The 19,344-nt window shown below is 40.9% G+C and overlaps 1 protein-coding gene across 2 annotated transcripts in view; it reads left to right on the top strand.

The window, feature by feature from the left end:
• Positions 1 to 19,344, top strand: part of igsf21a (immunoglobin superfamily, member 21a) — a 180,409-nt gene that overhangs the window by 99,918 nt on the left and 61,147 nt on the right. For both annotated transcript variants that reach the window (XM_080026172.1, XM_080026171.1), the window contains exons 3-4: positions 5,924 to 6,045; positions 11,747 to 11,865. In XM_080026172.1, the coding sequence (XP_079882298.1) occupies positions 5,924 to 6,045; positions 11,747 to 11,865 (241 nt within the window). The remainder of the gene's footprint in view (positions 1 to 5,923; positions 6,046 to 11,746; positions 11,866 to 19,344) is intronic.

Below are 19,344 nucleotides of genomic sequence, written 5' to 3'. Positions count from 1 at the left end.
GTGTGTTCAGTGACGTCGGCCGTCGTAGATGTCGTCAGGCTTCTTTTCAACATGTTCAATCGGCGTCGGGCAGTCTTTCAGTCGGAGCAATTTGATTAGTGGAGGGCTAGCGAATGAGTGCAATTTCGTTCGGCGAGTACTCACATGCATCAACCCTTGTTGACCGCTCGACACCATGCTCGACACTCTCTGCTAAAAATGGTGCTCTTGATGGTCCATATGTAGAAATATGTATTTCCATCTATAATAATGGATTGGATTTATATAGCGTTTTTCAAGGCACTCAAAGATGCTTTACAGGGTTCCAGGTTCCATTCATTCACACTGGTGGTGGTAAACTACCATAGGAGCCACAGCTGCCCTGGGGCAGACTGACGGAAGCGTGGCTGCCATTCCGCGCCTACGGCCCCTCCGACCACCACCTCAAACATACAGCAGTCATACACATTCACACGAGGCAAGGTGGGTGAAGTGTCTTGCCCAAGGACACAACAACCATGACACAGCTGGCAGAGCAGGGATTGAACCGCCAACCCTTGGATCATTGGCCAACCCGCTTAACCACCTGAGCCACGGTCATGTTTATGGTCTAGAGCAGGGGTTCTCAACCTTCTGCAAGCTGGGCCCCCCCAAAGCTGGGTCATTGCAGTTGGGCCCCCCCACCGACCCTGACTACCCCCCCGGCCCCCACACACACACACCACCCTACACAGATAGATAGATAGATAGATAGATAGATAGATAGATAGATAGATAGATAGATAGATAGATAGATAGATAGATAGATAGATAGATAGATAGATAGATAGATAGATAGATAGATAGATAATCTATTATTGTTATTATCACAAGGGCTAGGCCAGTGGCGCACCTTTGAGTTGAACATTGGGTTTAGGGTTGGGGTCCGGAAATTTCTTATATTTTAACGTTGAATTCTGGTGCACTTTAAAAGCTAATTATGAGATTGTATCAATGAGACACTGAGGAAATGTTTTTTTTTTTTTTAAATCTCCTTAGAAGAGAAGAAAATAGTAGCCTAAATAGAACATACACAGAATAAATTCTACAATAGGTATACCTGTTATGAAAAAGCTTCACAAAACAAAGTCTATGATCAATGGGAAACACTGCTGTCTGACAACCCAGTTCAGAGAATGGGACTATTGAGTCTTGGATTTGGAAAGTGGCCAGATTTAGCTCAAAATGCTACCTGCGATTAATGTGCTGTGCAGCCTGAACGCGGAGTTGTGTGTGTCTCAGTGGCGATTCCAGGAAATTTTGACTGGGGGTGGCCAAGGTGGGCCACAGAGCTAGAGTGGGGTGGCCATCGCACCCCTGAATGAATAGCATGTGATATGCTGTACAACCAATTCAAAGATGATTTATAATCCCAAATGCCCAAATCATGTTAGTATCCATTGTAATGTTTGTAAGAAAACTAAACCCCTGAAGGGGGGTCTGGGGGCATCCCCCCCAGCAGATTTTTTTGTGTTTTTAACATGTAATCTAAGCATTCTGTTGCATTCTGGCGAAGATAATAAAGGAAAAAGTCAATATTTATTTCAGTTCAGATGAATAGTAAAATTAGCAAGACAACATAACTTGCTAGCAGCCAGATGCCTAACAACTGGACAGAGGGACGGATGACCACTAGCTTTTGACCAAATATCTTGCTAAAAAAATAAACCTTTATTTATGAAATTCTGCCCTAAGAACATGTTACACTTGCTAACTACAAACTTAAATTTTTTTATTCAGATTTCAAAAATCTGCTGGGACACGTGCCCATACACATGCATGGGTGGCACGCATGTCACAAGCACACTTATGCTGTTTTCAAGACCTTTGCTGACCAGAGACCAGTTCTAGTGGCCACAGTCCTACCATTAATTCAGTACTTGAAAATTGCAAACTGATCTCATATCAGTGGATTGGAGTGTTTGTGTCAGAAGGCACTGACGAGTGAATCCCACCTCCTCCACAAGACCATCACGGAGAGACCACAGCGCAAGCGCCTCAAATCCCGCCGCCCATTTGACATACATGCCCAGGAACTGCTCAGCTCTACACCAGCTGACACCAGCAGAGCTTCCTGGGTCAAGGCCAGATGGACGGAACAGTGGAGAGCAGCAGTACCATCCAGACTCCACCGCTACATTGAGGATCCCACAGACGTCCCCGGCGAGCACCTACCCCGCAGGCAGTGGACAACCCTCAACCGCCTGAGGACAGGTGTGGGACGCTTCGGAGAGTCAATGCAGCGGTGGGGCCTCGCGGACAGCGCCCACTGTGAATGTGGAGACCCCCTACAGACTGTAGATCACGTCCTGACCAGCTGTCCCAAACATCGGCCACCAAATGGCGACCCTGGCCTAACGAACCTGGATGACGAGACGCTGGAGTGGCTTGCTACAACCGAGCTGAGGATCTAAAGACATACGCAAGAAGAAGAAGGAGTGTTTGTGTGATGAACTTGGCAACTACCTATCAAAAAAAGTTAAGAAAGAAAAAAAATACATATCATCTCTGAACTAGGCTACATATCAGGAAAAAAAATTGAAATTACAAATTTTTCTCCATCCCCCTCGCGCCCCCCCGGTAGAGTGTCCGCGCCCCCCCGGGGGGGCGCGCCCCACCGGTTGAGAACCACTGGTCTAGAGAGCTGTCCCATCATTTCTGGCTTCCGTATTTTTTTGGGCCACAATACAGATTAGCGCCGCCTGCTGTTATGGAGACATTACGTCCCGCGCAAGCGCAGAGCGTACGGAAAGTCAGTAGTCGGCTCGGTGTGTTCTTGGCACTTTTTTGGCCGCGACGAGCAGACTGGAGCTGCCTGAATCAGCAGACTCCATTTTCGGGCGAGGGTCGGTAGTCGGACTGGTGTGTCCTGGCTTTTAGGCAATGATTGTGTATCAGTGTATCAGTCTGTTGTCTGAGAATTCTGTGATAGGATCATTTGTGTATTTAATGAAAAATTAAGCTTCCAAAGACCCTGTATTACAAATACAGATTGTGAAAGTACATTGTTCAACTGCTAACATCTTAATGATATATAAAAACACTACATTTGACTTGAAGTGGCTGTTCTAGTGAAATACTTTTGGTTGCTCAAACATGCTAAACTAATGAGAATAAATAAAAGACCATATTTACTCTACTAATGACAGGGACGTAAGCTTGTACATTTTCAATGATTGCAAATAGAAAAGGGTGGAAATCATTTTGTATAGTGTGAAATTTAAAAAGAGTAACTGAGAATATAACAGTCGTATTCCATTGACAGTTTTGTATACATTGTCTTCATAAATACTAACCGTATACTCTACTAATTTGTATTATATGGTGTATATCACCTCATGTACAGCATATGTTAAATCTCACTATTATACCAGTCAAAGTGTGCAACCGCTCAGCTTTCCATATATAGATGATATCATATAAAATGTGTGTGGTTATGTTCTTTTTTAAGGCCTGCCTGCCCAACCGTTTTCACTTAAAGTGTTGTATAGCCATGTCAGACAGAAATGTTTCCTCACTCCCTCTGGTGATGTTTCTAAAAGGTCCATTACTGTTACTAAAGCGGTGTCACAAGTCTGGTTGGATGGAAAGCACAATCTTCATACATTGCTTTGCTTTTAGAGGCTGACCTTTTCCTGATGCCTGTCGACTGTTTTGTTGCTCAGAACAACGCTCTGCTTGTTGTCCACACACCTGAACCAATATTAAAAGTGAACGGCTAGGTCACAATACTCACAGGTCCTTGAGAAAAGTGTTGAAACTTTTTCCTCAGCCCACTGTCATCACAAAAGTGTAAAATCAGTGGAGTGGAGGAATTATTTAAAAAAATAGTCTCACAAGCTAGCATCTTGACCTTTTAATATTTCAAACCCGTAAAATGTCTAAAAATGCTCCCTCCTTATTGGTTACAGGTGACAGGTAATTTATTTCCACGCTGCTGCTTTCGGTTGATTCAGCATTGTCAACTCCCTGTGCAGTACCACTTAGCAAACTGAGCCTGAGGCAGTATGCTTTCTCCAGAGGCAAAAGGTTATGTGAGCTACCGCACATTCACAGCGAACAATTGTTTGCTCACACAAATACAATTTAGCTTTGTCTCTTCATGAGGCAATGTGTACATTATACCTTTTTATACTGACTAATCATAAAATGCTTTGACATTATTTACCTCGCTGTAGGGATTGTATTGGATCAGAACGATAGTATCTTCACTGGCAAACAAAAGACGGATCCCTGGCCCACCAGCAATTTCTCTCTTCAAAGCAGCATTAGTGGCTCCATTAAAAATCCTGTCACCCCTTTTCCTTTATGGCTGTCTGTGGCTTCTGAGGGGCACTTTACACGGCCACGCAAAACGGTGCATACGCAGAAAAATTTCTGCGGTTGCACTATATCATTTACAGGAAAACAGCAAACGCAAACGCAAACGCAGGCATGAACCGCAGATTTTTGAGATCACCTCCGAGGGAGGATTTTTTGGAAAACTTAACGGTTTTGGTTTCCTGTAAACACCGAAACCATTTCCCCTGATAACGCTGACGTCACGGCTCCACCCTCACACATGCGCATTGCGTTTGGATATAAATAGGCATGCGCCGTCTTTGTAGGTCCACGTGCGCCAGTTGGAAAACAACAACAACAATGGCGGATCACCGAGCTGTATTCATTGTGCTCATGGACGTTGTGCTGTTGCTGATGCATTTGTTATCGTGCCACCAATCGCTCCTACAAGCAAATAGGGAAAGAGTTGTGCTCTGCCTGTTTTTCTAGCTAAATAAACGTGTGTCACTTCTATATGCCAGGGACACGGCTCTACATTAAAAAAACACTATCAGCGTGCAGCGGTTAAGTTAGGCTACTGTTCAACAAAAGGAGCATTAAGGCTACGGCTTCACAGTAAAAGCATTTCACTGGCTAAACATTCATAGCATTTCGCTGGACACACGTGAGTTGACTTTTATTTTGAAGTACACCTAACAGGAAAATATCCGCTCACGAAGCCCCTTCACTATCAGCAAGTCTGCTGTTTTTCCGAGTTCAATGCGGTGAAATAAGAGGACAGTCTTTTACAATATTTGTAACCCCAAGCTTACACCAACCGCTTTATGAACGTTAGTGGCATTAATTTTCGGTTACAGTAAGGTTGTATGCATCAAATTGTACCGGAAGAGCTATCTACTAGGCTGTGTCACCGCTGACTATTGGCTTGGCATGGCTGCTACTTCAGCGATTTCGGCCCGTTTCCTCTGAAAACTTTGTGTACGGGTGAAGATGTCAGATAAATTGTGTCTGAACGGGTTTTTTTTTTTAAAACCAAAAACGGGAAAACTCACGTTTTCACCGTGTAAAGTGCCCCTGAGAAGGCGAGAAATCACAGTCATTCAAATGCTAAGTGACTTTAACACTCCGTTGAATATCACAAAGGCAAGAACTACTCCATCATCTACCATGCACCGAGAAAAAAAATGAGACCAGTGTTTTGAATGTATCCTCTCCCCCTTACCTCTGCAGTATCTGGTCACAAGCCATTAACTCCGCAGAAAAACAGACGGCTTGACACGTACAGAACACCGTACCGTTGTCAGTCTTCATTAAGACTTAACCGTGTGCACGAACACATACTGGCAGCTGCCTAAGAGAGCGTCTCGCTGATGTTATCACGTCAGCAGGTTTTCAATCCCCTTGCTTTTAGGCATTATAAGGAATCAGTTATAATGGCTGCAAATGAATCAATGGGGGTAATCGCAGGCATGAGTGCTATCTCCCCTGCAGGCCAGGGGACAACAGTTTATGCATAGGAGGAGCTCCAGGGGCATGAAGGTGTAGGCCCCATCCCATCCATCATTAGTGGACTCATCTTATTAATGCTCTCTCTTTCTCTCTCTCTCTCTTTTTTGCTTCACAGGTCACGGATGGAGGAACCATCAAGCAGAAAATCTTCACCTACGATGCTATGTTTAATACCAATTACTCTCACATGGAGGACTACCGCAGGCGCGAAGACCTTGTGTACCAATCAACCGTCCGGTGAGCCTCGATCAATTAACTTAACTCTTTTAAACCAAACCACTTACTTTTGTCCCCCCCGCTTGTAATGATCTGCCTTTGCTTCATTCAATTTGCAGCCATAGTCAATTGCAGCATTTAAGGCACTGCAGTTCTATAGGGTAAACTTTTTCACTTGTAGATTCCATCATGAAACTTTGCCAGTTGATTACTTTACATTAAAAAAAATTTGTATTACATTGATGTGATGTGATTTATATCTCTCTAACTATGTACAGGTCTTAAACATGAATTGCATCATGTTTGTGATAATATGTATTATACATCAGAGAATTAACAACACATGAATAAACAATTATGTAACAACATTCAAAATAGTGCTAAGGATGATTATGGAATGTATAGTTGATAGCATAAGTAAGTGCTTTAGAAGTTCAGATTTCAGAATATTGAAAAAAACAAATGTTGAGATAATGGCCGTTAGAGATGCTTGTATAGGAAATAAATACGATGGCAAACAGACAAAATAACACCTTATTGTACACGTTGAACCTTTTTATTCATACCAGTTCTTAAGAGGACATGTTATGGAAGCAAATGAGCCTGCAGTGTCTCTCTTAAAACTCTTACTGTCTAATCAAACAACATATTGATACTGTGATCGTAAATGCAACAAGATGAACTCTTTCTCAGTGCCACACTACTTTATTTCCAGCCGTCTGCTGTCTATCAGACCAGGCCAAACTGGAGTGACCAGGGGAAGGGGGTCAGTGCATTACTACATGAGGACGACTGCATTGGCAAACTCTAATCAGCATCTCTGCTCAGGATAAAGAGTTCAGTATTAAAGATTTAGCTGACATCTGGCCAGGCAGTGTTTCCGGCTAAAGTGGTGCATATATCCCAGGTAGCACTGTCCTCAGGCATTCAGTATTATCATGGAGGTGACACATACATACACTGCCCCTCTGTGTGTGTGTGTGAGAGAGAGAGAGAGAGAGAGAGAGAGAGAGAGAGAGAGAGAGAGAGAGAGAGCAAGAGATGGATGGAGGATGAGCAGTCATCTGGCTCTGGTCGGCTTGATTACACGTTTAAGGCGTGCTGGGGACTGTCTTCTTTCACCCCAGGCCCAAACAATACGGCTGGCGGATGTCAGCCCATCTCTTCATGTCTTGCTTTCCTCTGCTCTGGCTCTCATCCTGCTGCAAATATACCCTGTCCGAAAAAGTTCAAGAGCACAAAGGGAAATACAGCCCAATACATTTTAACTCTGACTTCATTTAAGAACCTGGAATGCTTCACTCTGCATCCTTTTGTGATGATCCTGCTTTCGTCATTCCCTTTCATCTCATCTTTGTCCCGTAGCTTTTTCTTTGATTTTGTTCATGTACAGCCATACCGTTCTTTGTTTTTTTCCCCATCCCTTCCCCCCCCCTCTCTTGTGTGGTCTGGCTGCCCAGATGAGGATGATTTATCTGGACAGCCCTACTATCCCTTTGGGACAGTATAGGCATCATCACAATGGAATGGTGCATACCCACTTACAAGCACACGGACATGGAAACATGACTACACACACACACACACACACACACAAAAAACTCATACCTTGACACCCCCCCCCCCCCCCCCCCGCCCCACACACACACACACACACACACATACACAGTAAGAAGGAGTGAGAGGAAGTCCATACAGCACATGGAATGGGCCGATGAGGGGGGGGAACATCAGACACAGTTGGACGCTACCTGCACTGACCTGTATCCAGATCTGCTTCAAAATGCTTAGCCTGTGGTAGTCAACCAGAAGAAAATGGACTCCTGCCACATTTACACCATTCTTCTAGTCAAGAAAAAAAAATCCTGTGCCTGGTCACAGTCCTTTCATGGTGTAACGCAGAAGCTCAGCACTACTAAGAAATGCAAAAAGCTGCATTTCTACTCGCTATAATCTTCCATTTCCACCTGAGAATGGTAAAGCTTCAGTACAAAGCCTCAGCAGTCTGACAAATCCACTTGTATGACCACAAAATGAATACTTCAATATGCTCCATCTTTTATAAACTCAAAGCATTTTGTAGAAAATTATATTTTTAGCTTTTCCCCTTTATTCCTTTTGTGGAATACTTTTTCTCATAGCAATGTGTCATGTCTATGCTATAATAGAGCAACGATAATATGGGATACATTTTCTTTCAATTTTTAGACACAGTTTCACAAGTAGAATTGATATTGACTTCATCTGAGATTGCCTACTCTTGTCTGGCTTTGACAGCTATTAGTTGCGAACTTTCAACGATTGGAAGCAGCTGCATCTTTCTCGGTATTAAAGTGCCATTGCATGGATTTGTCATTGTAAATGACAGATCCTGCATATAGCTGATGACACTTGATGTTTTGAAGGACCTCCGCTATTCAAGCTCCAACCGCGAGAGCAGGAGTTTGCATTTTTGCCTTGAAAATATCCTCAGATTTGTCATCAATGGATGTAGCACGTAGGTTTGGTTGTATACCAATGGTGGTGACAGTTTCTAAAACTTTTGATAAAGTATTTGTGCGTTGTGTTTCTCCCATGCTCTATCATATGCAAACACACAGAATTGGCCGTGGGTTCAATTTTAAAATGATCTTTGTTTATGGTTTGATGACAAGCAACATCTTGAAGCTGTGAGAACAATGACAATCCTCAAACTGAAGGAGAAGTGGAGGTAATAATGGTTTAGCGCCACAAACCCCTTGGAGGGAAAAAGTTTAGTGAATGGTTAGGCAGAGAGTAAAAAGTGTGTGATGTTCACAATGGAGATTGCAGTTAGTAACATGTCTCCCTCCAACAGTCAACAGGTTACCCTTATCCACATTTGCCGTGTTTGAACAAGAGGTGAAAGATCAGAAAGATCATCTCATGAATCATTTCTGTAGAAGTCATTTTGTATGGCAGTGACAAACACTCTTGTTTTAGTTATGAGGATGTGTTTGACCATTAGAACTCATCTGGAACCCTGCTCCACCTGCCCGTCGCCTGCGCTCACTGCAGTTGCTGCGAGGATCAATATTTTTCCCTGATAAAAAAATTGACTGAGGCTTCCTACATAGAAAGGAGATCATTTACTCCTGTGGGTATTTTAGTTTTGTTGAGCAAAAAAAATTACAAAATATTCTTGTATACATTGTTTCTAGTAAAAATATATACTCAATCACCTTGTGAATATATTTGAGGATAGTCTTACCAATTTATTTGGATTTGTTTTTTGTTTGATGTGCAAAAGAAAAAGCTGTAAGGAATATTCTTAGGGGGAAAAGCCAAGTCTTGATTTCCTAAACGGTAATGAATAATGAATGAAGAATAACCTATTCAATGTTTGCTGAATGAGGCTGTGGAGCTACTTTAATCAGCAAAACATATTTCTTGCAAGGTTTCTTTATGGACCCTTTCTCTTATTCTATGCTTTCTACCTCTTTCATCACTGAGCTCCATGAATTTTTGTGTGGATTGGAATCCATGATTGTAGTGCTTAGGGTAGAAAACAACAGAGCAAAGGCTTTGTGGGTAAGAACAGAAGGATGAGCTACATCAGCACTTACTATAATGTAACCATCCAGAGCAGAGCCAATCACACCTCCCTTGGCACTCGGAGAATCACAGCATGATCCTTGTCATTTGGTTTCTTGCTATTTCTTTCAGGGAAATGTGTGGGGATTACACACCTCTTTGCATCCCGTCCTGTAGGCAATTTGTCTCTGCCTGTCGTCGAATGTATATACTGACTTACAGTTGCCAGTCCAGAAACCCATTCAACCGCAATGCTTCAGGGGCAGAACGAGTGTCTGACAATGTGCTAGTTAATTTGATGCACAGTTTGACTGGATGGGTTATCAGACGCTGCTCTGTCAAGACTGCTCTCTTTCACTCACGGTGAGGGGCAGTTGCATTTCCTTGCATTTGTAGGCAGGAGGTGTTCTGCAAGAAAGGCCTACATAACAGGAACCATGCTTTCAGATGCAACTCCCATGGGACAATCGATCTTTCTTTGCAGTGTGCTGTATTTGTAGCTCCTCCATGGGGGCCCATTGCTATTGATCTCCACCGTGTATGTGCTTTGGCTTTGGTGTACAATACAGGGGAGATAATGTGGTGTGTGTTCAATATGGTTTGTTGGAAATTGCTTGTTTATTCATTTACTTATTGGCTTTGTTCCACATTAACCATATCTGAATGGTAAATGGAATGGTTGTGTGCATTTGCATGTTTGTTTGCAAGGCTGTTTTATTTTTATTTTGTTTGCTTGTTTTTTGTTGCAAAATCTACTCAGTCATTGTCACTGATTAATGAGTACAGGCATTTCAAAACAAAGTAAAGGACAAAAGGATTCATAACTAGTGCCAAAATAAACAATGAAACATGAACAAATTAAGAAAGGGGGAGGCATGAGGGGGAAATAAACAATTAAAATTAGGGAATTTTGGTTGAAGAAAGAAGGGTAGAGAAGGATACATACAACGTGGTCTGGAGGAAGCATGGTCTGCACAAACTTTAACTGGAATCGTGAATCCATAATCTAGTGGCAGTATACTTTTGTTACGATAGGATTCAGAACACGTGTTTGCTTCATTGCAAGTTCTGATTTATAATTGTAATCATGGCACTAATCACAAGGAAATACAATCAAGCCCATAACAATTGGCTTAATTTTACATTTAAGAAATAAACTTACCCATAAATTGTGAGTGAGATTTAGTCCTGTTTAATTTTTCAGAAGAGATTCTCAATGGCCTAGCAACTCTGACATGCAACACATTTAAAATTAGACCGGGTGTTAAAATATATATCTAACAAGTTAATATTTAACAGTAGCCCCAATGTTAGGAGTACAACCTTTGCTCTTTTTCTTCTACTATTTCCGGTGGAGTCCCACTGTCAAAATGGTAAAAGAGTTCAGAAGCAGGGAGCCCCTCAGAAATGCTCTAATTGGGTTTGTTTCTGGCCTCTTTGCCCTTCTCAAACCGATACTTCCTTGCCTTGAATTAGGTTATCTCTGGTTTATTTTCTCTACAATTTTGCCTGGACTGAATCCATGGATACTGCAGTAAGAATTGCGGATACCAGACATAGGCCTTTGTTTGTAAAAAAAACAAAACAAAGCAATGGGCTAAATCAGCGTTTACTATAATGTAGTCAGCCAAGACAAAGCCAATTACTTCCCCCAGCCACCACAACAGAGAGATACACTGTGCTATTCTTATCTTCTTTCACTGTGGTGGGAAAAAAAGACTTACTGGTTTTACACAGTATTCATCCCACAGGGAAGCACTAGTAGAGACAACCTATCTTTATATCTCAAGGTGCTCACTCCTTTCCATGTATTATTATCCTGTCCAAGCATTTGTTTATTTGTTCATTTAGCAAAACTTTACTTTCTTGCTTCAAGTTCATGCACTAAAGGGAAGGTCAAACTGATTTATTCCCAATTTTCGTTGGTGAGTCATGGCAGCAATGGGCAAACAAAGATGATAACATGAAGTTATACAATTAAATATGTGTCTTATCAGTACATAGTAAACCTGTATAAGTAAAGTTTTTTTATTTTTCAATACTAAAAACACATTTTCAAGTGTTTTATTTGTGCATCACTGTATGTAATGTTGCTGAAATGCAAATATATGTATGAACTCATAGAATACTATTGTATTTTACTATTGTATTTTACTATTGTCTTTTACAGGCTCCCAGAGGTACGGATCTCAGACAATGGGCCTTACGAATGCCACGTGGGCATCTACGACCGGGCAACGAGGGAGAAGGTTGTCCTGGCTTCAGGGAATGTTTTTCTTACTGTTATGTGTGAGTACCTTCACTGCACTCTATATTTTAATGCCAGATAAATATTCTTTCAATTGAGTATTCATTTCAGTATTCAATGTATTCCATGCTAAAACAGGATGCTGGGTTGCATGGAGAGGGGCGGGAGGTTGGAGTACAGACTGAAAAATGGTTTGCAGTGCAGGAATACAGGCACGAGGCAAAGCGTTCTAGATGACAGAAGAGTGTGGTTTCCATTTTTATGTGAGCTTCAGAAGGGGAAATGTTTTTAAACAGATGGTACTCTTAAGTTTAATATGCTGTCTTCCAGCAGATTACACACATTAAACAAGTGTGTTTAATAATGCAAGTAGTGTCATTGCTTAGCAACTTTAGTATTCAGCTGATCTATATCTTTTTATTGAGTTTTTGTTCATTGTTAAAAAAAACGTTACTGCTTTGGTTCGCTCCCACCGGTCTCATAGTCGCTTTGAGACACAACAGAAAGCTGTTTTCAGGGGAAAAACAGCTCAGCACCAAACAGCAGACAGATACCAACGAGCTGGTGAACATTTAGCAGCTAAAGATATTTTGTATTGTTGTGTTCAACACTTGCTTCGACTGCCACCAAATGGCCCCAAAATAAAATCTGTTATTGCAGTTCAAGGAATGTGGAAAGGTCAGATCTCCACAACAATCTTTTTGATTATGAGAGGATCGTTTTCATCACTGTGGAAAACCTGCAACATTTGTCACTTTGCAGAAGGATAAGAGCTGGCCCTACCTGTGGTCTCTTGGGGAACCCTAGATTTTATTTTATTTTTTAATAAGCAAGAGACAAAACTAAATAAAAATTAAACTAGCTAAACAAAAACACAACAACATTGTTGTTCCTTTTTTGCCAACACATATTGACAAAATGAATTATTCCAGACAACAAGAACTGCCAGTATTGTGTGATTAAAAAGAATCACATTGTATGTGGCGAAATGTCTAGGCCCGGCCCTGAAAGAAATGACTCTGAGTCTTTTCAACTACTGTATGTTTTGTTTTGTTATCCCTCCCATTGCTGGTATTGGAATAGGAAAGACTCTAACACAGTTGTGTGTGGGGATTAATTAATTTGATTGTTTTAATGACGGTGATCAGTCGTCTCACACTGGCCTGGTATGAATTGCAAACATCAATCAGCTCTTTGCGCTGTGTGTTGAGGTTTTGTGTGAAAGTGCTTGAAAAATGACATACAAATCGATGGAGGTCGACTCACAGAAGAAGACAGGCTCAACAGGCAACAAGTGGATTAATCACCCTCAGCCATTGAATACCAACTATATGTGTTTCTGATGTATACAGTATTACTTATTGTTTATATATTTAATTTATTTAATTTTCTCCACTGTGCCTAAATGTCTGTCCTGCTGTCAAGCGTGTGAGATAATGAAGAAGCAGGTTTCCTCTAAATGATTTACCTTACAGAATCAGACTTGATTCCCAATCTCGAGGATGTGTTAGCAGGGTCAAGCAATCCATCCGAGGGGAATTATGTGTTGAGTATTGTCCGATGTTGGATGAGGTATGCACTGATTCTCGGCCCTCTGCTTTTCCAGGATTTACATATTTGAGTTGATACTGATAAAGTATTACTCTCTTCCATTTACTTAAAAGCTGATTGTATATTTCTGTCATACAACTGTTATTTCCACAATTGAGTCACCACGTTATCTCATTCGATCGCTAGAGCAGGTTATGTGCCTGTGGTCTATTGCTCGGTTCGTGCTCTATTTAATGTATGTACGTGCCCCCTAACGACAGCTGCTTCGCTTGCGTCTGATGTATCAATTTCGGCAACAAAGACATGCTGTTCTCCATGTGGTCCTATGGCTAATTAGAAAGGGTGAGTACTTTCAGTGGAACACCAGAGACAGACACTGTGTGACAATATTACTCAATTATCAGGAGGTGTGCCTCTGAGAGCTGCCAATGTTTTTTTTGTTTTTTTTAACTAAGCCCTTGACCCTCTGTAACTGCTCTCTGTGAGGACCAATCATGTCTCTCTGTTTAGCGCCCCAGCACACTGATGTAAGTGAATGAATGTATCAATGGGAGGGGATTCATTCACTTAAGTATTTCTTGTTTCAGCGGTTGGGTGGGAAGCGATGAATGATGTAGTGGTGGGATAGTCGGTGCACCCTAACTCCGCTGGGTCCTAAATCACCACTCCACAAGAGAGGAAGAAGAATGGCCTCTGGCTTTGTGGCTAATTGCCGTCTAAACCGAAACAGAATAATTCATAACCTATTAGTGTGTCAAGTTCAGTTGGAAGCAAAGGAAAAAAGTAGACGGGAAAAAAATAATGGAAATGAGAGGAAAAAGTTAATTAATAGGAAGCAATACACGGAGAGTATTTTAATTTTTAAAGGGCATAAATAAGAATTACCATTTTAATAAATTCCCTACCAAGGAATTCAATCATCCAGTTTCAAAAGGCTAAACCCTGAACTCTTGGTACCTTCTCCTGATGTACTTCACTCTCTGGCAAGTTTGAGAAGTATTTGTCTTTATTGCACTGCATGAGCAAATATTAACTTTATTAAGTCAAATACTGCATTACTAATTCCTTACCAAATGACTGTTATAGCCATATGATGACCAATTACCCATGAGCTACAGCCTATGATGAATACAATTAATAATTATAAATAACTGATTTCTGGAGTAACAGGCAAAATGTCATCTCCCATATTCTTAAGAATGTACCAGCCTGTAATATAAAAAAAATAATTAGGAGTATTCTGTTCTGTGTGTTTGTTTTTAGTTTTAGTTTTTTGTACACTACATACCATATCCCCCCTGGACAATTGCTCCGACAAGCTTTTTATCTTGATAATGAGGAAAATACTGTACCAAGATGTAGCCATAACTAGGGCACTTTATTATGTGTTAGCAATATCTTATCCCTTAGCCCGAATGGACTGCTTATGCTGCTCTGTGCCTGTAAATGTGATTACTGCTGAATTACTTTACGGCAATTTATGTCGACATATTCTGTTGTCAAAATTCAAAATCAACATCTGAACTGAAAGGTTGCGGATGAGAAGGTTCAGTGTGAGAAAATGCTGTTTAAGCTGATGGACAGAATCCTTATTAGGCTATTGAATTAACTGTCAAATAATGTTCTGTCTCCATCTGCTGAGGATACATTTAACAAGACGTGGGCAGAGAATCGACAATGTAATAGACATTGGCCTTTTGACCTCATTCCTCTCAGTTATAGTTTAATGGAAGACGGCTCAGCTTAATGACATCAAAGAACAAATGATTCTCTTTTTTTTAATGATAAGATCAACATTTTTAGTGTGATTATAATGTGTCCTAAGAAATGCACAAGAAGATCAGAAAAAAAAAACGGTGGGCAGCAAGCACTTCATTAAGAAAGATGCTGTACACCATACTCACAGCAACCATTGCCCGCTGCTTTTTTCTATGGCAAGGAAGGACAAATAGAGCTGGAATATTGAATTTTTGTTGGATTAAATACAGCTCTAGAAACAATTAAGATATGTTTTTTGCAGCATAATTAATGCAGGTTATTGGTTGTAAAATGTTCCTTGGTTGTATTAAATTTCCATCAAAGTTTTTCTTATTTTTTTGACTTGAGCAAAAAATTAAAAATAAACAGATTAGTATAAAGTGTTTACGCTTTTTTTTAACATTGATGCAAGAAATCATGTAACACCCTGGGTGCAAGATTTCACTGATGCAACATATGAAAATTTGAACTAGAAATTATTGGAACTGTAGTTGCTTACTTTCAAGAAGTTGTTTTGTGTTGACCATTTCATTTGTGTAGCGGTTGTGTGCGGTGGAATTAAAACGATGCTCATCTGACTTTTTAAAGCAAAACAATTCAAAATGTTATTACAATATAATAGATTCAGTACATTTCTATTTGAACACTTAGGGGGATAGACTTCTGACCCATCACCAATACAATAAAATAGACATTTCATTCTGCAAACTAAGACATATCCATCCCTGTAAAGCTACGGTCATAATTTCAGGCTTTGGTGGTGGAAAGAAATCAATAGCTCCTTTCCCAATGGTAGAGATAGGGTCATTATTTGTTATTACCCAAAGTGATTCATATACGACATTCCAAAGATTACAAGGAAAGGTTATTTGTCTCCACACAGCGGAGCCTGACCTTGGATAGCCGGCTATGTGCATAGTGTCCGAGACATCGAGGGTTATTGTGTTGTTGTGTCTGTTGCAGATGACCGTTGAGTTGTGACTCCTCTGCTGGATGAATAACATCTTAATGGCCTTTGTATTTAAACGGCATGTCACGTAATTCCACAAATCCTTTTCTTCTAACCTTTTGAAAAGCATGAGGATATCATTTAAAGGATACCCTTCAGCGAGGCGGCAGGGCTGGTATTTATAACCTCTGGAAAATCGAGATGAGCGCTAAGGTGTAGAGGGACTAATTACCTTCTCATCCCATAAAACCGGGCTTTGCTTCAACAATGGATGCCCAACTTTAATTAAGCGCTGTGTATATTTAGGCGCTCGTTTATAAATGGGTGGGATTAATGGCGCACGAGCCAGGCCCAAAGACGGCAACGCCTGCAGACACAGCAGTTCAGTGCACTAGTACAAAGAGTTTATGGACCATGTGTGACTGTACACATGTAGGGTGTGCTTGCTTGTGTGTGTGTGTGTGTGTGTGTGTGTGTGTGTGTGTGTGTGTGTGTGTGTGTGCGTGTGCGTGTGCGTGTGCGTGTGCGTGTGTGTGTGTGTGTGGAGAGAGGCTGTTTGGGTGGCAGGGGATTGATGGATTGAGGGGCGGCTGTTAACTCTGTGTCCTGCACTTGTTCAGTGAGTGAAGAGGACATCTTGGCCTGAATCAACACACAGAGTGACTCAAACACACGTTGCTTAATTCTCTGCAGCTCTCAAAAATAATACCAATTTTGTCAGACTCGTCAGTCTTGTTCTGAAGTGTTTGCCATGCCGTCTTTTAGCACGCCTCGGGTCACCATAGGGGATTGTTCAAGAGTCCTTGATATGATTCTCCATTACGCTCTCATTTATCCACTGTGTTACCTTCCTATAGTCCTACGGTGTGCTACCTGCATCGCAAACTGTTCAACATTCAGCATTTTGTTTGTGACAATACAGTATGTCAACTGTCAGTGCGTTTCCATGGCACAACTAGATTGGATTATCACATATATCGAACAAGACACTCGAACGGACCGTGTCACTTGTCTGAGTATACATGGCCTTTCAGAAATCGGATAAATGTCCGATGCATGGCTGTCTCCACTATGCTAGGTGGCGCTGTAGCCCTTTCAACCATGCTTTCAACAAGTGGTTTTAGAGCCACGTCCGGTTCCCTTCCGTCAATAACCCATGGTGTAGCCTATCACGCGCAGGCACACAAGCACAGAACGAGAAGTCCGATATGCGATATCCGATCCCTGTATACATGCAGAGAGAAAGCCGACAATGAACGAATTATCTAGGTGTTCTTATCCGACTTCTCTTGTCCGTTATTGTGCCGATTTGTGTCCGAAGTAGATCGGATAAAGGTGTTTACATGCAGTTTAAAAGTCCTGTTGAGGTCTTATTCGTTTAGTTATCCGATTATGAGTCTGCATGTAAACGCACTGAGTGATCCACATGTAATAAGAAGTATCATTTCCCCATCTTGTTCATAATGAACAGTGAAGGCATTCCTATGAGATACGTTAAAACTGTTGTTGCTATCTTTTAATGACATTGTGTGACCCCTTCCAGCTCCTACCACTACCCAGCATTCAGTTTTGCTGACTGGGATAACCTTACAACACCAATAAAACATGTTGGCGTGGAGCCGAATTAAAGAAAGAAGAATGAAATGAATCAACGAGCAGATGAATTATTAATGGCTGTCTTTGAGCTAAACCCTGGGGTGATAATGAGGCAAAAAATAAACAGCCTCAAGGATTCCTCTACCCAACATTAAACGAGCCGTCCGTGCACCACATATATGCTAAATCATCTCTGTTTTTTTTGTCTTTCTTCCATGCTGTCAAATATTTGTCAGAAAAAATTGCCTGTTTTCCCCTTTTCTCGACCGTGGGATCTTTCATTAGTTTAGAAGCGTGAAGTTTAAACTTTCATTAGACAAACAGGGAAAGATATTGCTGCCATCCTGATACAATTACATTAGACTGGGTTATGGCATTAACTTTGAATCATATTTGCCGTGATACTGTATCTCATTTGAGGCTGCAATAATATCAAGCATTGTTACCCTCTAGCTCATTCAGGGCCTCATTCGGTTGACATTCACCAGGCACTCATCAGCAAAGCAGACTATGCACCCCAAGGCTGTACTGTTAGCCTTGGGTTAGTTTGTTTTCATACCCAGAGAATCTCATACAGCTAAAAAAACAAACATCTCTTGGTTGCGTCATATTGTTCATATACTGTCCACTTAGGGCTCCAGGAGGCACTATTTCAGTTGCATTGCTGGCTGTCATAACTTCCTGAAAGAACTGTGCAAACAACGGATCAAACACAACTTTTTTTAAGAATTGCAGCAGCAAAACTTTAATTGCTGTTTGGAAACTAGGAAATAAGAGCCCATAGCAAAGTAAATGATGTATCATTTAAAAGCAATATTAAGGAAGCCAATTGCCAACAAAAATCTGTTTATACTAAAATGACATGAGGATATGTTTCTGACAACTTATTTTGCAATCAAACTGTAATCCAGTGTTATGTTTTACGTTTAAAAAAGCCCTGATACTACTGTGACTTTGCAATAACTACGGACATAACGTTAGGTGTATTTGCACATTATTATTCTTTGTTCCAGATAAAAGCAGCTGTAGATGTATATAAACTGAGAGACTATACTGTCCTGAGGATCAGTTTTGTGCAGACGATCATGACAATTTTCCATGAATTTGTCAATCAATGTTTTCCTCATGACAATATTATTGTTTTTGGATTCTCTTCAAATGTTTGCTTTAAAAAAAAAAACTTGTGATCTAAAGTTTTGCACACATTTTGACCCCAGTCAATTCTGCCTATGCAGTTTACATACATATAACTATTTATTGAGTTTATCCTTGCATATTTTATCATTTAAAGTCTCACACACAATCAGGGATAATAGGTGGGATCGCTCAGTCATTTTGAAGTTGACGAGTAACTCTAAAATACTGATATTTCCATCAAACTCTGATCTTCCCACAGAACACTTCCATTCCATTGTTCGCATTGAGCAAATTAACTCTAACTCTCTTAAAATGATAATAATCTGTTGTTTTTTCACTCAAATTAACATAACTAATAATGTTTATAGAACACAAATAATGTATTATTTTTCTTTGATGGGGGTTTATTCCAGTATTATTTCCCTGGGGGTCTCTACATAGCCCATGTCTGTAAAATACGTTGGTAGGATGAGGGTTTAAGTCCACTTGGCACAAAGTGGCCAAAAAGTTAAAGCCCCCTTGATGAGGT

This window comes from Ammodytes marinus (genome assembly GCF_949987685.1).
Source record: "Ammodytes marinus genome assembly, chromosome: 4".
In the NCBI taxonomy this organism is placed as follows: Eukaryota; Metazoa; Chordata; class Actinopteri; order Uranoscopiformes; family Ammodytidae; genus Ammodytes; species Ammodytes marinus.
The sequence above is the reverse complement of the archived record's forward strand: the minus strand, read 5'-3'. Positions and strand labels throughout refer to the sequence as shown.